We start from the raw sequence: 22,705 nt of genomic DNA, 5'->3' as shown, positions 1-22,705 counted from the left end.
GACAGAAATGGGAAACAGAGTCCCCTACTGGGTTTTGGGAGTGAGACCATTCATGCATCTACTCCTTCATTCCTTGATCACCTGTTTGTCCTGTTAGCATCATAGTACCGTAAGTTTTTGACTTGGTGCTCTGAGTCTTAGAGGATGGAATTCCATCCTTAAAGAGTATTGCCTCAGAGTTGGCACTTTGCCTTTGCCTTCTGCAGGCTGTTTTAATACTTTACTAGACCAGCAGCTTCTGAATCACATCAGGTATGACGTACCAGTGGATTCTATGGTCCTGGCACCAGTGTCACATTTCTTTTGCTATGAAGAGGGTATATAATGCTGATAGATTAAACCCTCTGTTTGTATTCCAAATTTATTTAATCATACTGGTCCCATTTTTTTCCTATAATAAAAGTCATGGGCAGTGAATCTGATTTTCAACATAGAGTTTTACTAATAATGCCTACCATTTATTGAGCACTTAATGTTTTTCACATTTTTTTTCAGGTACCTTGTATTTATCAGTCATTCATCCTTGTGATAGATGAGATAATAGAGGGTCTTATCTCTATCTAATATATGTGAAAATAGATTTATAGAGGTTAAGAAACTTGCTTGATTTGTGCCGATGTGTGGCGAAGTAGGTATTAGAGCCTGAGTGTCACCATCCGACTCTGGAAACTCTGTTCTTTCTTTCCTTTTTTGGGATGGGGGTTGGACTGGGTTTTAACTCAGGGCTTCACCCTTGCAGAGCAGGTGCTCTACTGCTTGAGCCATACCTCCAGTCCATTTTGCTCTGGTTATTTTAGAGATGGAGTCTTCTGAACTATTTGCCTGGCAGGTCTCAAGCCAGGATCCTCCCATCTCAGCCTCCCAAGTAGCCAGGATTAGTCATGAGCTATCAGCACCTAGTGGAAACTGTTCTTGATGAACTCTGTACTGATTATCTCAAACACTTGGTCTCTCTCCCCTTCCCCAAGATAAAGTCTAAGATTATGGGGTCAAGTAGTAAATTGATGCCTGCTACCATACTGTGTTACTAAAGGGATTTAGACTAGCAGTACTTTATCAGTTTTTTTTCTGGGTAAATCCTCCCTCCCTTCCTACCTCTTTCAGGACCTCAGGCTAAAGACCTAAATCAATGTGTACTATCATACTGTTTTAATAAAGGGATTTAGACTAGTAGTTACTTTTTCTTTAGGGCTCTTCTACAGCCAAGTTAGGGATAAGGTGAATTGCTTGAACGTTACTTCTTAGGCTGTGTCAGAGATTGTCCACATCCATGGATTTTAACCTTTTCCTTGTCAGCTGCAGCAGCTACAGTTCTGTTTCTGTGCTCTCTGAATACTCAGTAAAGTAGGTTTTTTTGCTTTTTTTTTTTTTTTTTTTTTGTGGCCCTGGGGTTTGAACTCAGGGCCTCACGCTTCCGAGGCGGGCTCCCTTACTGCTTGAGCAACTTCAACAGCCCAGTAAAGTTTAATAGTTCTACAAAGTAAAAGGTTGTATTTATTTAGTTAGTATACCATTTGTGGACACTGATTATATTTGTAAATTTTTTTTGTGACTGGTTTATATTTGTAATTTCTATAAAAATAGGATAACTAGGAATTTTAATCAGGAGTCTGAATTCAGAAGGATGGGAAAGTCTTTATTAAATGCAAATTGAATTTCTTTTCACTTGAATGTAGGCTATAAACCCTGGAACCCTGGAGTACAGTATTGTAATATTGTATATCTGTGACTCTCAAAATGAAAATCGCTCATATTTTTGTATTTTCTCAAATGTTAAAGTTATCTCAAGATATTGTTTAAAATAGTTATATTGAGATTATGGTAGTTTTTAGCTCCATATCAATGTTATTATTTAATGTATCAGTAAAGAAAGTAAATATTAAAGAAAGCTTTAGTACATGCAGTTGTTCTGAAATGGTATATCTGAGTTGCTTAATTTTTTTCCTTCCATTATTTTTCTACATATATGAATTGTTTTTCCTAATTTAAATTCATGTATGTTTTAAGCTGGGTTGTTCCTCAGTGGTAGTCTAGGGCAGTAGAAATTCCCCAGAAATTGAAGTTAACATTTGTGTTCACTCTGAGGAGTCCATCATGTCAGTTTTGAGTACTTCTTGGAATTAAGGAACAAGAATTTAGAAATGAGAAGAGTTGTACTTCATCATTCACTAGAAAGACAAATGTGTGTTAAGAAATTTGAAATTGTTTACTGTCCCATAATGGTTGTCAATATTTCTTTAAAATGCCCTGAAACATGGTCTACTTTAGTAAATATAAGACAAGAACTGCTTGAAATCTTTGTGTTCAGTGTTTTATTTAATGATGACAAAATAATGATGTTTATTGTTACATTAGGATATATATGTGCAAATGATTTGTTTCAGAATTAGCATTTCTAATTAAATATGAAGAAACCTGAAGATATTTCATACAGGTACAGAAAATAACCCTCCTTGAAATGCAGTTTGAGCTATTAAATTGTGTATAACTGATTTTGATAGATGATCCACCCCTTTTCTCTCCTGTTCCTAAGACATGCTTAATCAGTACAATGCAGTATTGCAAAGAATGGAAGTACCACTGATTGGTCTAGAAAATTAAGTCTAAGGCAGTGTGATATTTGAAGGTCTATCTAATCCTCCAGTGGAATATCAGGATTATGTTCCCTTCCATACCCTTTAAAGGAGAATTTGGCATGGAGAGTAGTTACCTGGTAAGGTACAGGTAGTAGCTATATTGGAAAGCATTTTGAAGGACAGATTTGTGTTGGAGTGTTAGTCAGCTTTCTACTACTATAAGTAGTATCTGAGGTCAATCAGCCTAAAAAAGAGGAAAGGTTGATTTTGGTTCACAGTTCTGTGGGCTTCAGTCTATGGTCTATTAGCTTCATTGCTTTTGACCCAAGATGTCCCAGTACATTACGGCAGAAATGTGTGATGGAGGACAGTTTACCTCATAGCAGGAAGCCAAAGAGAGGAGGAGGAAGGGGCTGTGCTCAGAATGTCTCTTTCAAGGGACTGGGAGACCTCTAGTAGCCTTTACCTCTTTCAGGTTCCATCACTTCCAGCAGTGCCATGAGCTGGGGACCAAGCTAAGCTCCTAGGCCTTTGGGAGACATTTGGGATCAAATTATAGCATAGAGAAAAGATAAAATACTGGCAAGAAAATGAAAATGCCTTAAGTACTTTCTCTGCTAGCAAAGAATGACAGTTGTCCTGGGCTCACATTTCATTGGACCTTATTTTCTTCATGAGGTAAAGGGGATAGGACTCCCCTGTATCCCCTCTGCCAGGCATCAAAGACCATTGTAATCACTAGCTAAAATTCCAGGTGATACTTCCTTAAATACACTATTACAGAGCTTTTATTACTGAGTATATTATAGGCTCTGAAGAAAGAGACTCAGTTTCTGTACATAGCCTCAATTAGCAAAATCTCTAGAAGAAATGCACAGAAGTTGTCTTGGGAGAGCAGGTCTGAGGATGGGAGGAACACTCACTTTTGCCATTGAGGCTTTCTCTATATTTACTAAAATTGTGCTAATTTTAGTTGCAAAGTTTTTTTTGGCAGTGTAAGAGTTCAAAGTCAGGTAATTTTTTAAATTTAACCTCTTTTGCTCTGTGTTGCATTTCTTCTAGTCTTTGTAATTCATCAGTATTTTTAATTTCCTTTCCCTTTTTACCCTTGAAATATTCTTGTTTGATAGATGCACCATTGTTTCTAAAGTGGAAACTTTAGTGTACATTCAAATCGATTTATCTTGACTGTTACAAAAGAAAATATTCATAACAAGCTGTTCTTTCTATGTTGTATTGTTGTAGAATGCAAGCATTTAAGTAAAAATGACTGCAGTGCTCAGTTTTCTGTGTGAACTCTGAATATTTTTTTCCCCCTCTGTGCCTCAAGTTTATCTTATGTCCTATGACTTAGGTTTTATTTATTTATTTTTAAATGTACTGAGGTTTGAACTTAGGGCCTAGACAGACGCTCTATGACTTCTGCCACACCCTAGCCCTTTTTTCTTCTGTTACTTTTCAGGTGGGGTCTGGCATTTTGCCCAATGCCAGCCTCCATTGTGATCCTGTTACCTATGACCTACCGCTTGGTTAGGTTCACAGATAACACCACTATACCCAGCTTACGTTTATTGAGCTGGATTATTGCTAACTTTTTGCCCCAGCTCTCCTCCATAATCAATTGTGCTGGTCCTCTATCTTTGAGTGTCTGGAATTCAGGCATGAAGCACTGTGCCTGATCCTATTATTTTGTCTTTGAAATAAGATGTTTGCTTTAACTCAGTGTGATTTTTCTAAATTATGACTCAACTTGTCATTTCCTGTGTGAAACTTTTTGTCCTGCAGGTGGTGGTAGAGTCACACCTCATTCTGACAAGATACATAAACTAGATGAAATTCTTTTCACTGTGAAAATAAGACATCCCCTTTTTGCAATACTGTTTGTGCTAATGGTCTACACAAACTTATCCTATTCACGTATAAGATTATCAGTACTTTACTGTGCTTTATACTTAAGAAAAAGCAGGAGATTATAGTACAGGAGATTCTTAGTTTTTATATACAGACTTGCTGTTTGAAATACTTTTAGAAAAGTATTAATAGTTTTTGAGGACTTCTGTATGTGGCACTGTTTTTCATGGATAACGCTAGGATAGTAAGTTCCATTGCTGTCCTTGCTTTTGCAGACAGAAGTCAGAGGATTCGGAGGATTAAGTAACTTTTGCCTGTAGTCAATGTTGCAGCAGGTGGCAATGAAAAGTAGGTGGGCAAGAATGAAACCCAGATCTACTAGAGTCCGAGTTCTTCTGTTTTACCTTGCATTGACTATTAGAGCATCAAATACAAGTAAAGCAATTTCAGCTCATTTGTGGTAAGAGAAGTGTGCAGTGAGGTACCCACGAGTGTACCATGGTAATACATATCTAATTGAATTTCAGTCTGTGGCTGTGCCTACCAATGTGGTCACCGTTACTCCTGCCAAAGTGGTGAGTACTGTGACTACCCTGAAGCCATCAAGTTTGGGAGCAACATCTACCCCCTCAAGTGAGCCCACTCTCAAAGCAGAGAACTCAGCAGCTGCTCTGATTAATCTCTCTCCAGTAAGCTCTTACTTGCACTTTATATAAATAAATGCAATTCCTTACCAATGTTCTTCAATCCTGTTTGCCAGCTAACATTTATGATTGCTTGTTTTTCCATATTTAGACAATGGCAGAAAATGTGAAGAAATGTAAAAACTTCCTTGCAATGTTAATAAAACTAGCATGTAGTGGATCTCAGTCTCCAGAAATGGGTCAGAATGTGAAAATGCTGGTGGAACAACTTTTGGTAAGTTAGTACCATAAAATTTTGCAATTTGTATGAGAATCTATAGAACATGTTTTTTTTGTTTGTTTTTGGTTTGGCAGTACTAGGACTTGGACTCAGTGTCTCATTCTTGCTGGTAGTTGCCATAACATTTCAGCCACTCTGCCAACCCTGTTTTGTGTTGGGTATTTTTGACATAGAGTCTAGTACTATTTGTCAGGGCTGGCTTTGATCTGTGATCGTCTTAGTCTTTGCCTCCTGACTAGGTAGGATTATAGGCATGAGCCACCAGCACTTGGCAAACTTAATGTACTTTTTTTTTCCCCTTAATTTACTGCTTATTGAAACTTTGATTTTGCCTCTTGAGATCTTAGAAATTATCTTAGACAAGTAAAATCTATCATAACTTTTAAAAATTTACTTTTTATTTTGTACCATACACATCATGATGTTTTGAATATATATTATTTTCTATATTCCAGTCTTGTTTCCCTTAGCCTAAACAGGGCCTTGGAGAGAAGGTCACATAGGAAATTGTTATTAGAAGTGCCAAGTGCTAGACAGCCAGGCCATCAACAAATAATGAAATTTAGTCCTTGTAGGTCCAGATTTTAAGCTTAGGACCTGTCCCACTTGAGTAGTCTTCTTCGACTCCATTTTTCCTTTTAAAATGAGAAGAGTAACCCGGATAATTATTGTAGTTTCTATAGTGTTGGAGACCAAATAACGCATGTGGCTTTTTGACATGCACTAGAGGACGAAGGTAGATGTTAGTAAATAGTTCATGCTATCTGCTTAACAGAATGTAACAGATAAACATAATTATGAATGTTTTGACTTATCTAAGATTTCTTTGATAATATAACTAGCTTTTGAACATTTTTTAAATATAAAATGGGTAATTTTTCCTGGTGAGAAACATACATATGTCATGTTTTGTCCAGGGAATACAAGCATAGTTTATGAGTATTAAAATACATTCTCTATTTTTAAACATGTTTCTTATATAATATTAGAAATAGACTATGGTTGAGATGATTAGTTTTCCATTTGGCAAGGTGCTTTTATGCTTTATATATTAAAATTTGTTAAGTCATTCTTACTGTGGTGGTCCATGCCTGAAATCCCAACATGTGGGAAGTGGAGGCAGGAGATCATGAGTTCAAGTTCAGCCTGAGCTACACATTGAAGCCCTGTCTGAAAAAAGTAAGGTCTAGGGATATGGCTAGGTTGTAGAGTAATGTGCTTAGGATGTACCATGCTCTGGATTCAATTCACAGTATTTCCAAAAAATAGTAAAATAATAATAAAATAAAAGAAAAAAGTTAACTATAAGTTATAAAGAAGTTAGTTTTTAATTTAGATTTTTAGTTTTTTTTAAAAAGTAAACGTTGAGCCTTTGCTTTTCCCTGTGAGAATATGCTAGTTTGACAGGAGTTATAGAGACTTAGAGATGCCCTAGATGGACAGAGATGGTGATAAAGAACAATCCTGTAGGACGTTTTCATGTTTCTAAACACAGAGGTGTGTGAGTTTTGTGGCCAGGCAGCAAGTTTGGAATAAATCAGATATCCTTTCTGCTTCATTTCTTATTTATCTTAGAAGAGCAAACAGTAGCTCATAGTTCCCAGACATTTTGGTCTCAGATACCTTTGTGTTCTTAGGTCAGACTCCTCAAGGCATTTTAGTTTTTTAGGGGCCTGGAATTAGACACAGATTTTTTTGTGGTGGTAGTATTGGGGTTTGAACTAGGGGCCTTGTGCTTGCTTGAGCCCCAGGGCCCCGTGCATACAAGTGCTGTCACTAAGCTGCTTCCCAGCCCCATAGTGAGTGTTTTCATAGATCTCTCCAGATGACCCTGCATAATCTGTAGAGTCTTCTGTTTTAACTTAGCACCATAAATAGCTTTTTTACCCAGGTATGGTTTCTGTAATAGCATGCAGTGGTCATTTGTAGAATATTGACTCTTTGAGTTATACAGATCTTCTAAATGCTTTTAGGTGTTTATTTAAGATAACAAAGTAAAGTGTTCACTAATTTCATCCAAAGTCTTATGAGAAAATTCTTGATGGGGCAAAAAAAGAAAAGAAAATTTTGGTAGTACTGCACCTTGAACTTAGGGCTTTGAGCTTGCCAGGCCACTGCTAGCCTGAGCCATACCTCCAGCCAGAAAACTGAATTGAGTCATGGGAAGCTGCAAGTTCAGAGAAGTAGCTATCAGTTTTCCAAAATTGTAGTTTTGTGCATGAGGGGAAGGTTGCCCAAATAATGTATACACATGTAAGCAAATTTAAAAACAATAAGATAAAAACAATTGTATTTTGGCTTGAGAGCTTTAGTTTTTGTCATTAGCAAAAATAACTATTAGTTAATTTCCCCACAGTAATGTGGTTTGTTTAGTGTTTTTGGAGAAAATGGCACCAAACATGCAATCCTGAATAAGCACAGTTGTTTTGTCATTCTTTCAGTAAAAATGAGAGTAAAAATAAAAAGCAAAAACAAAACAACAACAAGAAACAACCCAGCTAGTTTAGTTAGTGACTCACTGACAAAGTGCTTTTCCTTGAGTATCTTTCTTTGGTGTGTAGTAGAAATGTTTCATGTGTGGTTCATGTGTTGTTGCATATGATAATATGTACTGAAGACGTGAGATTTAATAAAATTAATTTTCCTTGCTTTGTCAAGGGGTTTTAAGTGAAACAAACTGCATTTTCTTATTTATTACAATGACATCTTTCATTTTGCTTCCTTCTTTGCCCACTCTTTCTTACCAATAGTTGTACCTACTGTTGCTTTTATACCATTACTGCATGCAAATCCCAGCACAGTGAAAAAATTCAGTCTCCCCTCCCATCAGATGGTGGTATGAATGTGAGACTATTTACCCCTCACAGACCCATGAAATGCTGAATATAAAATAATAATTATAGGGGTTCCTCTGTGCTTTGCATCTCACATTATGAATTTGCAATAGCATTTTGAAAATACAATCTGATTTATCATGTTAATTTAAAAAAAGCTTAAAGCCCCTATTAATTAAAGAACTTCCTATTTCTTACCCTGTGAAATTCATGACTTGTGTGAATTTATGTGATGGTTGTTTTTACAGATCATAAAAATGTAGCATTGTTTGTTCTGTCACCTTTTCTTTCACTTTGCTTACTGAAATCCCCTTCTTTCCCCACCCCAACATAATTCTTCCTTCATTGTATTCTCTATGACTAAACATCTCTATTGTTTCTGTTTACTCATTTCTCTAATGATATGGAAAAAAAAAGCCTTCCTATAATGAAGGAATTTACCACTTATGCAAAGCTAGTCTTCAATCATGAGTTATGTACTTTCCTCTTTTTAATTTTTATTTTTTTAGGAGATGGGGTCTTGCTCTGCTATGCAGGCTGGCCTTGAACTCCAGAGCTCAAGCAATCCTCCTGCCTTAGCCCTCTGAGCAGCTGTCACTATGAATGTGTACCAGTGTGGCTGGTTTTGCCTCTTAAAATATTTGTAGACTTACAAATTTTTTTTTTCTCCCATTTCTTAGGATGCAAAAATTGAAGCAGAAGAATTTACTAGGAAACTGTATATTGAACTGAAGTCTTCACCTCAGCCTCACCTAGTTCCTTTTCTTAAGGTAGAGAAGTTATGTGTTCCTTTAAAAATTTGTGTGGGTTGGATTTCTTTAAAATAATTTAAAACCTGAATATTTCAATATGACAGTAATTCAGTGTGAAGATACTAACAATATGGGAGAAACCTTAGCACTTTTGCAAACTATGAAGCACATTCATAATATTGTGTAACATCTTATTCATGAACATACCTTGATAATATTGCTTAATGCTTGTGCAGGAGTGTACTCAAAGATACTTGGGGGGGGGGCGGGGTGGGCGCATGCAAGAAGGGAGGGAGTGGGAAGGCAGAATGTAGGGCCTTCTATATTGTCTTAACAATACATGTTCTCATAGAATAGTAGATGACATAGTGCCAAATTTGGTGGGAAGGTTATAATTTTTAAAAATTGATTTATATTATTGGGCATACTGTTCTATGATTTATTGGAGTAGATAGAATTTGATGAAGAACAGTCACTTTGATAAGAAGAACTTGTTTTGGCAGACTAAAAGAAAATTCCATTTAGATTCTCAGAAGTTAAAAAGGAACTACATTGAAATTTATAAAGTCATTAAAGGACCAGAGCTAGCCTGGTGCCAGTGACTCTGGCCTTTAATTCTGTCTACTCAGGTAGCAGAGATCAGGAGGATCGCGGTTCAAAGCCAGCCCAGGCAAATAGTTCTGTGAGACCCTGTCTCAAAAAAAAAACCGGCATATAGTACTGTGAGAACCTATGTCTTTAAAACCCTTCATAAAAAAGGATTAGTGGAGTGGCTCAAGGTGTACGTCCTGAGTTCAAGCCTCAGTACCGCCAAAACAAAAACAAAAACAAACAAAAAAAAGAAAGAACCAGGGCTATAGTGAATCAAAAACTCATTCTATAGATTTTGATGTAATGCATGAGGGGTTGCCTTTTAAAGTTTCTGGTTTAATTGTTTCCAGGGAATGAAAGAGGCTTCACAGTAGAAGACTGTTTGTTGCCTCATGAAGAGGATGGGAGCACCCCATTTTCATTATGATATTTAAGCAGTGGGAGCTGTTTCTTGAGTGGGTGACCAAATTGATTAGGAAGGTGCAAGTTATGTCATACAAAGTATGACTAATGAAGCTGAGACTCTTTTAACTAGAGAAGACTTGGTGTGGGGAAGAGAAGTTGAAGAATTAATAGTGTCCCTCATACTATGTGTTTTTACCGCATTTGACCTTTGTAATTTTAGAGCCCGTCACAAGGATTGGGTAGATGTGTCTAAAAATGTGATTACCTAGTTTTGAAATGACTTGTGCCCTTTATTGGATGACGTGACCTACTTGATTGAGAAGTTGCAGGCATTCCTTTGAGGATCCCTTTCATTACAAAGGTTCTTCTATTAGTAGTTATGAGGGAGTAGGTGGAAAATTAGTGACTGTCTACTCTGACAGATGCTGTATTAGGCAGCTTTCCATTACTATGACAAATACCTGAGTTAATAAAGTGCTTTTATTTTTGTGGTACTGGGGTTTGAACTCAGGATCTACACCCTGAGCACCCCACCAGCCCTTTTTTGTGAAGGTTTTTTTTGAGATAGGGTCTTGCAAATTATTTGCTCATGCTGGCTTCTAACCTCAATCCTCCTGATCTCCTGAGTAGCTAGCATTATAGGCGTGAGCTACTGGTGCCTGGCAATAAAGTGGAATTTTTGAGACTGGTCTTGTGTAGTCAGGCTGAACTTGAATTTATGATCCTTCTACCTCAGACTCTGGAGGGATGGGATTACTGGTGTGTGTTGTCATACTCAACTTGAGATTATATATTCATATATATATATATTTTTTTTTCTTTTCTTTTTTTTTTTTTTTTGGTATACTGGGGCTTCAACTCAGGGTCTTGTGCTTGCTAGGCAGATGCTGTACCACTTAAGCTACTCCTCCAGCCTGATAATAAACTTTTAAAGAAAATTAGCTTACTTTGCTTACAGTTCTTGAGGCTCTAGACCTTGATTGGGTTGGTCCTACAGCTTTGGCTCTGAGTCCAAGCAGCATATTGTGGTAGGAGTGCACACGGCAGAGCAAAACTGCTCACCTTATGTCTGCCCTAATGACCCACCTGGTAAAATTCCTACCACCTTCCAATGGTGGCAAACTATGGACCAGTCCTGTGATGCAAGGCCTTTGAGGGACACTCAAGATCAAACCCTAGAATGTTTGCTAGATCCTTTACATAACAATTTGGACTTACTGCCCTTAATTGTTATATCACTCTTTGAGAATGGATGTTAAATGGTATTTTTTGTTTTAGAGAGGACAAAAAACTATTTAAATAGACTGAATTGATTAAACTCACAGGCCTGGAATACAGGCTGTCTAACTCTCTTTGCTAGATATCAGTACCTTTAAGATACCAAATATTACATCGAAGGAGTTGCACTTCATATCTGTTTTCTAAGGACCTGTGAATCTGAAGTGGTTTTTTTTTTTTTTTTTGGTGGTACTATGACTTGAACTCAGGGCACCACACTTGGTAGACAGATGCTTTATCACTTGAGCCACTCGGCCAGCCCTTTTATGGGTTGGGTCTTTTCGAGATAGGGTCCTGTGAACTATTTGCCTGGGTTGGCTTTCTCCTAATATCTGCCTCCCAAGTTTCTAGTATTATAGGTGTGAGCCATAGGTGCCTGACTCCTTGAGTATTTTTTTTTTTGTTTTCTCTCATTCCTGGAAGCTTTTAGGGACTGAATATTCCCTAGGGATGAGGAATTGTATATTTTGGCTTTACCTTGGTTAAGTGATCAAGAGATAATTAATTCAAATATATGTTTACATTGTCTGTTTAAGTCTCCTTACTTTAACATTTCTTTCCAATTATGCATTTCTGAGAATCTGCTCTTAGATTTCAAGTTTAAACTTATTTAAATCATTTTTTCCATGTATTTCCAAAACAGTTTGTTTCTGCCATTTTTAAACTTTGGAAAAAGATTATGAGTTTTTTTCCTACTTTTGGCATATATATAGTGAAAAATCTCTCCAGATAAGAATGTTTTTAAGTTTTTATAAAGGAGGAGAAGCAGTAGTTCTCATTTGCTTCTTAGTTAGTGGCTGTGGTTTTATTCTTGTTTTTGAACTACTTCCATTATTTTTGGCTTAGTAGGCATAGGCAGGAAATCTTCCCAAACAGCCCATGAAAATAACCTACCACCTATCTACTTTTGTATCTTTTTTTCATTACACAAAACAAAAACACCTAGGATGATAATACAAACAAAACCTACTAGTTTTTAGTTTAAACTGTCTTTATTTTAGCAGGACACATTGGTAAACACTTGTCTTAAAATCCAGTCAGAAAATATGCTTGATCAATTAAGGATATTGTTTCAGATCTGAAAATTCTCTTTGTATTAGCTTTTTTAATGTAAACACTTTCTGCCCAAAGTTTGAAAGTTATTTGACCAAAATACTTAGATTCTTCTGTGTTATAAATACTGAAGTTATTAATGATCTGTTACAGGATTCTAATGAAATATAGAGAAGTATGATACAGTATTTTATTTTATAAATTGATAATTGAGGTATCAAAAATAATGCTGAAACATAATTTCATATTTTAATATAAGGTCATTTGGGGCTTGAAATTGATTATATATTGGATACAGATAATATAAAATAAACAGGTTTTCTTAACTAAACACTTGATATACTTTTCATCTGCTTTATGTTCATTAGATATGCAACATTTTGTTTTATTAATGGCTTATTTGTGAGTGTTTTCTTTTCCTTCATTGCATTTCTAGAAAAGTGTGGTTGCCTTACGACAGCTTCTGCCTAACTCCCAGAGCTTCATTGATCAGTGTGTTCAGCAAACTTCTGGCGAGGTAGTCATTACCACCTGTACGACAACAGCAGGAACTTCTCCTTTGGTGACAACTACAGTTTCTTCCTCAGTCCAGTCTGAAAAACCTATCATTGTTTCTGGAGTAACAGCACCCAGAACTGTGCCTGTACAAACTCTGAATCCACTTGCTGGTCCAGGGGTAGCAAAAACTGGAGTTGTGACAGTACATTCTGTGGGTCCAGCTGCTGTAGCAGGAGGAACAACAGCTGGAACTGTTTTGCTTCAGACTTCAAAACCACTTGTGACATCTGTACCAAACACAGTAACAGCAGTCTCACTTCAGCCTGAGAATCCAGTTGTGTCCAGAGCCACAGTAACACTGGCCCTTCCATCTGTGACTTTTGGAGAAACTTCATCTGCTGCGTTTTGTCTTCCACCTGTGAAACCTGTTGTTACTTCTGCTGGGACCATACCTGACAAGCCTGTCATTGGCGCTCCAGTCCAAATCAAACTTGCCCCACCAGGTCCCCTCCTTTCGCAACCTTCTGGCATTCCACAGACAGTTAAAGTCAAGCAACTAGTGAGTAATAAATAAATAAGGTGTATTTCCTAAACTTGATAGGTTCGGAGGTTCTTGGGTAAAAGAAAGAAACTTCAGCTGTTTATAAATTAGTTGGTGTTTCAATTGTTCTACTTTATTCAGAAAAAAACAAGTTTTATTAGAAGGCTATAAAAGTATTGTTAATCCATGGGAAATACTGCATGGTGAATTAATCAAATCACATTATTTTATAGTAAAGTACTTAACACAGCTTGGTATTCTTTTGATTTTTGGTGCTTATTGTGTTCTCTTTTATAGATCTTTGTGTTAGATGTTGTATTTTGAATCTCTTTGCTTTAGTTTATTCTGTTTCCTGGGCTGTAGTCTTCTTGTCCCTTCCTACTCTGGGTCTGGATTTCAAATGGAGAACTGTACCAGCTGTGCAGGATTTGTCTGGGTGCCTGAACTTAATCCTGGAGAGGAAATAACATTTTTTAGAAGTCATGATTCTTTTTGTTGCTGTTGTTGTTGTGCTGGGGAAGCATTGTGGCATTTATAGAAGTTCTTACAGTGTATCAAATATATCATAGTTGAATTCACCCCGTCCATCTTTTTCCGTTACCTCCCCATTCCTGGAATAGTTTCAAAGAGTATCATTTTTCCATTTACATACATGCGTACACAGTATTTGCACCATATTCATCCTCCCACACCTTTCCCCACATCTTTGTCCCTCCCATGGGTACCAGCCTCCCCAGACACTACCTGCCCTGCCCTCCTGTTCACTGATTTTGTAAAAAAAAAAAAAAAAAGGTATTTCTGTTCGTTTGAGATAGCTATACAGGGAGTTTCCTTATGACATTTCCATATATAATTTCTCTCCTCCCATTTTCTGTTTTCTCTTTTCTACCTTAGTCCCCTTCTTATGGTGATTTCAACAGGTTTAAAAATTCTGTGTTCGTTCTTGTATAGGAAGGACATCAACCATATTCATCTTCTTAACTTCCTTCTTTTACCCTCCCTCTCTTGTTTGTGACCTCCCCTTAACATGACCTGTTTTTCATAATATTGCTTGTATTTCTGTTAGGTCTGCATTCTACATGTGAGAGAAAACATGTGGCCTTTGGCTTTCTGTACCTGGCTAACTTCACTTAAGATGATGTTCTCTAGTTCCATCCATTTACCTACAAATGACAAAATTTTATTCTTTATGGCTGCATAAAATTCCATTGTATATAAATGCTTCATTTTCTTAATCCATTCATCAATAGTGGATATCTTGGCTGTTTCCATAGTTTAGCTATTGTGAATAGTGCTGCAGTAAACATGGGTGTGCAGGTGCCTTTATTGGAGCTTGACTTACATTCTTTCGGGTATATTCCTAGGAGTGAAATTACTGAATCATATGGCAGTTCTGTTTTTATTTTTTTGAGGAGTCTCCATACTGTTTTCCATAGTGGTTGTACTAATTTACATTACCACCAGCAGTGTATGAGGTTCCTTTTTCCCATATCCTCAGCAACATTTGTTGTTGTTGGTGTTCTTGATATAGCCATTCTAACAGGAGTGAGGTGGAATCTTAAAGTGGTTTTGATTGCATTTCCTTTATGGGTTGGGATTTGAGCATTTCTTGATGTGTTTTTTGGCCATTTTGACTTCTTTCTTCAAAAAAAGCTCTGTTCAGTTCATTTGCCCATTTTTCCACTGAGTCATTGATTTTTTTTAGGAGTTTAGTTTTTTGAGTTCCCTGTATGTTCTGGTTATTAATCCCTTGTCAGATGTATAGCTAGCAAAGATTTTCTTCATTCTGTGGGCTGTCTCTTGTATCTGGTGACCATTTCTTTTGCTGTGCAGAGGCTTTTAGTATCATGTAGTCACATTTGTCAATCCTTAGTTGCTGAGCCATTTGTGTTCTATTTAGGAAGTCATCACCTATGCATATTAATTCCACTGTATTCCCTACTCTTTCCTGCACTAGCTTCAGACTTTCAGGTCTTATAATAGTCTCTTAATCTACTTTGAGTTGATACTTGTACAAGGTGAAAGACATGGATCTAGTTTCAGTTTTCTGCATGAGATGTCCATTTTATCCAGCAACATTTGTAGAAGAGGCTGGCTCTTCTCCAGTGTATGTTTTTGACGCCTTTGTCATATATCAGGTTGGCATACCTACATTGATGTGCTCTTTCTGTCCCTGGCCTGAGGGTGTAATTTAGCAATAACAAATTCACAGGTTCAATACCAGACCAGTTGTTTACATATTATGTAGAAAAGCCCTTGGTGATAAGATCCATACAAGGGAGTTTGGGGAGGAAGGTAAGGGTTATTAGGTTAGATATAGAAATTTGGGTAACTGGTAAAGTTGGTACTAAAAAGAAGGGGAGGGGAAAGGTGGGGGTGGGTGGGGGAATTGGAATGGGGGCTGCTGGGTTTTGTGGCCCTTGTATGTGTGTTTGGGTGTATTTATGTTGTAGTGGAGGGTGCTTGTGTTAGGAATTGGCTGGGGCTATGTACAGTTGGTACAGTAGGCTGTTCACTCTGCAGGTTCACGTAAGCAGCTTTGAAAATGGCTGGTGGGGAGAAATGGCACAGCATAGGGAGGCTTTCCATGGGTTAGGGGTCCAGGATGTCACAGAGTTCGATTCTGATTCATGCTCTGTTTTCTGCTTGTTTGGAGTAAAAGAAAAAAAAAAGAGAAACGGCCAGGGGGCTTTTTTCCCAGGGCCAGACATGCCTTGCTGGCTGTGCCCTGGGATTTTCGCTGCTGTTAGGTGCAATTAAAGGCTGATTGAAGGGTCCGTCTTTGAATTTTATGTGCACCTAATGTGATGGTAGTTATTATTTTGGCTAGAAGCAATCAGAATTATCCATGCATAGCTTCGACTCTCAAGGTGGCTTTTGGAGTCATGGAGCTTAGGATTTCTGATGCCCTGCCCTAACTGCCATCTTGGATCTTAAGTATCTTTAAAAATAATTTGTATTTGGAAGTAAGCAGGATGTTAATTTTATTAAAGGTATTTTCTTATTTTGAATACATATTTCCCCAACTGATCTTATCACCTGCATTTCTTCCTAAACAGAATTGTTGTTAGTTAATAAGTAAGTGGGCAGTTACTTTCCAGTGACTCTCTCAATATTATTGTTTGTGATTGTAAGAAAAAATAATAATTGTATTCTACTGAAGTAAATCTGAACTTCCAAAATTTACCCTGAAATACTTTAAAAATTGTTGTTACATTTTATTTTTATTTATACCTAATTATTTTAAAGTAGGAGCAATTCTTGAAGAATTTTTAGCAAATACATTTTATGTGAAATAACTGAGTGAAACTTAAGTCTGCTACTTGTCTTTTGTTTCATAGTTCTTACAGGACAGGTAAAATATCATCAAAGTATACATTTTAGTCTCCTAGCATGCTGGTGGCCAGTATTCTATCAGCCAAGTAGTTTTATACTGGAGACAAACTTACTATTCAAAATAGTTTGTCTTTTGTTTCCCCTTTTTTGTATTCAATAGAGGAAAGTGGAATTGAGTTGATTTTCATCTCACTTAAGCAGGGCTAATGAAGGTTTGTAGAAGGGGGTTGAATCCAAATAAGGCCTACCCCCTATTTACCATGTATAATTAGGAGTTAAACAGAAAATTTTTCATGCACTATGATTTAATCAGGATTTTTATAATAACAGTCTTGATATGTAGGCTGGTTAGTACTAGTTTATTTAAATTTACTTGAACTATTTTAAAGTTTTAGAAGGATGCATTATAATTTTTGAAAAAAACTAGAAACATTTACAGTATATATATATCCTTTTATGTTTATATTAGTAAAGAAGGTGTTTTAGCTGGGCATGGTTGTATACACAGTACTAGGGAGTCTGAGGCAGAAGGATCTTGAATTCAAGGCCAGCCTGGGTTACATAGTGAGACTTTGCCTCAAAAAACAAAACAAGGCAGGTGGGGTGGCTCAAACCTGTAATCCTAGCTACTCAGAGATCATGGTTTGAGGCCAGGGTAGGCAAAAAGCTTGCAAGATCCTCATCTCAACCAGTGGCTGGGCAAGGTGGCTCACATCTGTCATTCCCAGCTATGTAGAGAAGCATACCTGGCCTATCCTCTACATAAAGTTAAGACCCTATCACCAAAATAACCAAAGCAAAAGGCTGGGAGCATGGTCCAAGTGGTAGAGCACAAGCACAAGGCTCTGATGAGTTCAATCCTCAGTATGCCTCTCCCCCAGAAGCAAAGCCAAAAAAAGAAAGTATTTTATGAAAAATTCCAAACAGCAAAATTGAAGTTTATAGTGAACACCCATGTATCAGTCACCTAGATTCTACTACTATTTATACTTACTCATGTATGCCATCAATCCATCTTGAGTTTTTTTTATAGAATTTCAAAGATTGCTTCCTAAATAAACATAGCTAACAGTAGCTACATTTAAATATTTATTTACTCCCTTTTTTCTTTTTGAGGTAAAATTTACATATAGTAACGTGTATACGTTTTATGTGTATCATTGGGAAAGTTTTGACAGTTCATATCCCTGTGTAACTCAACCCCTCCCCCCTCAAAATAGAGAATGTTGCTATTGTGTCAGAGTTCTTTTTCTGGGGGGAAAGCAATATTGTGGTTTGAACTCAGGCCTCACACTTGCTAGGCAGGCGCTCTACTGCTTGAGTCACTCCACCTGCAAATCTCAGAGTTCTGTATACCCCTTCCCATTAAGCCCCCAACCCCAAATTTCCAGAAGCAACAGTTCCTTTGATAATTTCCCCCAAGAATTAGTTTTGCTTTTTCTGGAACTTCTTAATAAATGCAATCATGCAGTAAGGTTGCTCCCATCTATTTGATTAATCTGTGCTTGTTGTTCCTCCTTTCCTCAAGGAATTTAAGGATTATTTCTAAGCCAGGTGTGGTGTGCATGCCTGGAATCCTAGCACTTGGGAGACTGAGGCTGGAGGATGGCCTGTTGGGAGACCAGCCTAGGCTCAAGAAAAAAAACCAACAAAAAAAATTTTGGTATATATTAACTATATACTAGATTATAGTTAATATAAAAACAATTGTCATCTAAAGAATATTGTTTAACATTTTTAGACCTGTAGTTTCTATAAACTACCAGAATGTTAATTATTTATGTTAACATTTAAAAAAAATCAGTCATTCACATGTAAAGAGAAGAAGGTAGGTTATATATATCCTTTACCTTTTCTTCCTTGTAGAAGTTTTTTTTTTTTTCTTAAGAGAAAGCAAATAAAGGATATATTTTTTAAAGAATGTCATAGCTCTTATTTTGGTTGCCAAGTAGGAGCAAGTATCATATCTTTAGGCCAGTTTCCATTTCTCTAAAATAATTTGAATCTCCATAAGAGACCTAATTAATGTGGTTTTAGGGCTGGTGGAGTGGCTCAAGTGGCAGAGTGCCTGCCTAGCAAGTATGAGGCTTTGAGTTCAAGTCCTAGTACCACTAAAAAATACCCCCAAAAAACAAAAACAAATTCTCAGCTTAAAACTCTATTACATTTTGAGTACTCATCAAAAATGGTTTGAAGACTAACTGCAAAATAACTTCTTAATATTTTATTACTAGCTTTCATAATTGAAATACCAAAAAGAAGCTTATAATGAGTGATAAGAAGGAAAATACAGACAATAGAGAGACATACCAGAATTATTGGGAATTTCAAGTTTTTGTCTGAATGCATACATGTACATTGCTTCTTAGACTTCATCCTGATCCCCAGGAGTCTACAGTACATGAGTATGGTCTCAGACTCACTGAAGTGCATTATTTTTCAAGAGTTCTTTTCTGCTATCAAAGAATGAAGGCAACTGAATCATGCCAATGTATTAATTCTCTAAGGGCTTTAGTTCTATAGGGTTACTTACCATGACACTTTGTGTTTCTCATTACTTTTGTTTTTAAATATTGCACACTTGACTTTTAGTTATAAATAATTAGAAAGTAGAATAAACTATACTGCTATAATTCTGTTTAGTTGTCTCCTGGTCAGACCATTACTGCTATAATTCTGTTTAGTCGTCTCCTGGTCAAACCATTACTCGTTTATATTAGCCATATGAGTTTAAGGATGTTTAATAGTAATAACTCACTATTTGAGCCAGCTAAAATACTTGGTGACAGTTTCTTCTTTGAAATGAAAAAAATGACATTCTGCCATTCTGTATTTTTCTTTGGAGCTAAAAGTAATAGCCCTGTTACTACTTGAATTTTTTTTTTCTTTATCCACAGCCCTCACTGGGTTTTTTGAACTGTTACCTTGGAGAATGCCTTTAACATTGTTACTTTCTGAGGTTTTAGGAAGATACTTTTTAGATACATAAAAAGTCTTTATCTTTTAGAGATGTATTTCGAAATATTTGTGGATAAAAAGATATATCTTGGATTTGCTGTAAAGTAATTGGAGATGGCAGAGATGAGGGTAGGGATATAGATGAATCATGACCCTTCAAGAGTTAGCCACTGTAATGTGGGTAATGGTATAGGTGGTTTCATTTCATTCTCCATACTTTTGTATGTTTGGAATTTTCCATGATAAATTTAAAATTAGAATTCATGTGGAGTTTTTTTTTTTTTTTTTGGTGGAACTGGTGTTTGAACTTGGAGCTTTGGTGCTTACAGAGCAGGTGCTCTGCCGCTTGAACCATACCTCCAGTCTATTTTCTGTTATTTGGAGATGGGGTCTCTTGAACTATTTGCCTGGGCTGGCCTGGAACCACTATCCTCCCCATCTCAGCTTCTGAAGAAGCCAGGATTGCAGGTGAGAGCCATGGGTGCCTAGCTGAGATGATATATATAAAATGTGTGAGGTAGTCAGATTTTTCTCTTTGAAACACTGTAATTTTACTATATACAAACTTGAATTTTAAGTAGGCATTCTTGTTAATGCTGAGTTAAAGGTAAATTTATAGCTAGGTGATCACAGGTCATTAAAAGTAGAAAGCTCTCTTTCCTCAAGCAGGTTTACTTGAATGACTGGATTGATATATCTCATTGTTTCAGGTAGTTCAGCAGCCTTCGGGAGACATTCCAAAACAAGTGACTGCAATTTCCCATCCCTCAGCATTGACCATTCAGAAATCTGGACAGAAGATGCCAGTGAACACTGTAATACCTACTAGTAAGTTTCCTCCAGGTAAATGCTGGCCCATCCCAGCTTCATCACACTGGGTTCAAACATGATAGGGTTTTGCTCTCAACTTTGTTGTATTGCAAGAAAAGATATTTGATCTTTTAAAGTTTGTACTTAAGACTAAAAGATAACTACCGCATTCTTTTACATATATAAACATTTTTAGGGATATAGAGAATCTATTCCTAAAATAAATAAATAAAGAAGCTGTTGCTCACAATGTCCTGTAATTAGATAAAATAGTCTACTAGTAAACAAGTGTTTGTTATTTATCTTTTTGGTGGGACTGGGGTTTGAATTCAGTGCTTTGCACACTTGCAAAGCAAGCACTCTACCACTTGAGCCGTACCTCCAGTCCATTTTGCTTAGGTTTTTTTGGATGTGGGGATCTTTTGAACTATTTTCCCTGGGCTGACCTTGAACTTTGATCCTCCCAAGTAGCTAGGATTACAGATGTGAGCCATGGCACCTGGCTGTAAGTATTCTTTTTAACTTACAAAATTTGCTCTTACCTTACTTCTTTTTATAAGATTGTTTTTTGTTTTCTCTTTGGAAGTCACTCTTATACAAGTAAGGTAGAAGTTTTATATGTTTTTAAAATGTACCACTATAAATAATACGTTACCAATATAATTTTTCGTCACCTTTTGTGCATAATGTTTTTACAGTGATGCTAATTGTACAGATAACTTGACACCATATTAAAAAATGGAGAGATTCTTATAAGATGATATCTTATGCAGGGAATATATTCATTGTCCTGTTTGAATTTAAACATAGTTCTAGGGCAGCTTGAATTTTTCTTTGATTATTCTGTATATATTAAAAACTGTTATCCTGAATTTTTCCTAATGTGGCATGATTACTTTCTTTGTATTCTGCTTTTTTCTTTCTTGTTTTGTTTTTATAGCTTCCATTCTAAAGCACATTACTCTGCCTGGAAATAAAATTCTGTCGCTTCCAGCATCTACTATTCAAAAAAATAAAATAAAAGAGAATGGAACAGCATGCTTCAGGTAAAGAAAATAAATAGTTAACACTTGGTCTGGTTTAAGGAAGTGATATTAAAGGAAAAAAAATAATAAAACAGATATATTGATGTCTTTAAAAAGTCGAATAGTACTTTACTGAGTATAATTTACAAATAGTAAAGTGCACAAATCTTAAGTGTGTTCAGCTCTACGTATTTTGGAAAACACATGCCTGCGTATCATAATCCAGATCAAGATACTAAACATATCCGTCACCCTTCTGTACCTCCGAATCAGTTACCCATCCTTGCTTCTGGCAGTCACTGTTCTATGTCCACCACCATAGATCATTTGTGTCTACTCTTGAACTTCGCATAAATGGAATATCCTTACAGTAGTCCCCTCTCATTTTGCAGTTTTGCTTTCTCGGTTTCAGTTACCTGCAGTTAGTAGTGGTCTGAAAATATTAAATGGAAGACAGTAGAAAAAGTAAATAGTTTTAAATTGTTGCCATTCTGAATAGCATGATAAAATCTCATGCCGTCATGCTCAGGAATGTGATTCCATCACATTCAAGCAGACATGGTAACCACTAGTCATATAGTAGTCATCTCTGTTTTTGAATTGGCTAGTCACAGTGCTGGCATTTTAGATAATCTGTGTGTAGGATCTTAATGTTGCAATGCCCAGTGCCTGCATCATTCATTCACTTCACTTCATCTCATCTTGTTGGCATTTTATTATGTCACATCGTCACAAGAAGGGCAAGCACTGGACAATAAAATATTTTCAGAGAGTGAGAGAAATCACATTCCCATAACTTTTATTAGAGCATATTGTTATTATTCTGTATTATCTATCACTAGTTATTGTTAATCTCTTGTGCCTTATTAAACTTTATCATAGGTGTGTAAGTATAGGATATAGACATTGGGATTGGTTCCAAGACTCCTTCTCTGGTACCAAACTCCCACGGATGCTCAATTTCCTTACATCCAATGGTGTAGTATTTGCATGTAATCTGAGCACATCCTCCCATGTACTTACAATACCTAGTACAGGGTGAGGGTTGTGTAAATAGTTGTTAGAATGTATTGTTTAGAAAATAATGACAAGAAAAAGTCTGGATAAGTTCACATATTCAGTACAGATGCAATTTTTGTTGTTGTTGTTGTTTTTGGGTTTTTTTTTTAATTTGAGACAGAGTCAGCCCAGGCTGGCCTGCCTCAGCCTCCCTAGTGCTGGATTATAGGTGTGCACCACCACATTTTTTATTCTAGAATATTTTCAATCTGTG

General features: G+C 36.6%; 1 protein-coding gene across 4 annotated transcripts in view; it reads left to right on the top strand.

Annotated features, from left to right (window-relative positions):
- The window catches only part of LOC109680301 (transcription initiation factor TFIID subunit 4B), a 110,742-nt gene that overhangs the window by 13,862 nt on the left and 74,175 nt on the right, over positions 1 to 22,705 (top strand). For 3 of the 4 annotated variants that reach the window (XM_074070117.1, XM_074070114.1, XM_074070116.1), the window contains 6 exons: positions 4,955 to 5,116; positions 5,223 to 5,345; positions 8,866 to 8,955; positions 12,701 to 13,321; positions 20,308 to 20,440; positions 21,348 to 21,453. In XM_074070117.1, coding sequence (XP_073926218.1) covers positions 4,955 to 5,116; positions 5,223 to 5,345; positions 8,866 to 8,955; positions 12,701 to 13,321; positions 20,308 to 20,440; positions 21,348 to 21,453 — 1,235 coding nt within the window. The remainder of the gene's footprint in view (positions 1 to 4,954; positions 5,117 to 5,222; positions 5,346 to 8,865; positions 8,956 to 12,700; positions 13,322 to 20,307; positions 20,441 to 21,347; positions 21,454 to 22,705) is intronic. The other variant, XM_074070115.1, reaches the window with a different exon arrangement.

This window comes from Castor canadensis, chromosome 4 (assembly GCF_047511655.1).
Source record: "Castor canadensis chromosome 4, mCasCan1.hap1v2, whole genome shotgun sequence".
Taxonomy (NCBI): Eukaryota; Metazoa; Chordata; class Mammalia; order Rodentia; family Castoridae; genus Castor; species Castor canadensis.
This window is presented reverse-complemented; position numbering and strand designations above follow the sequence as displayed.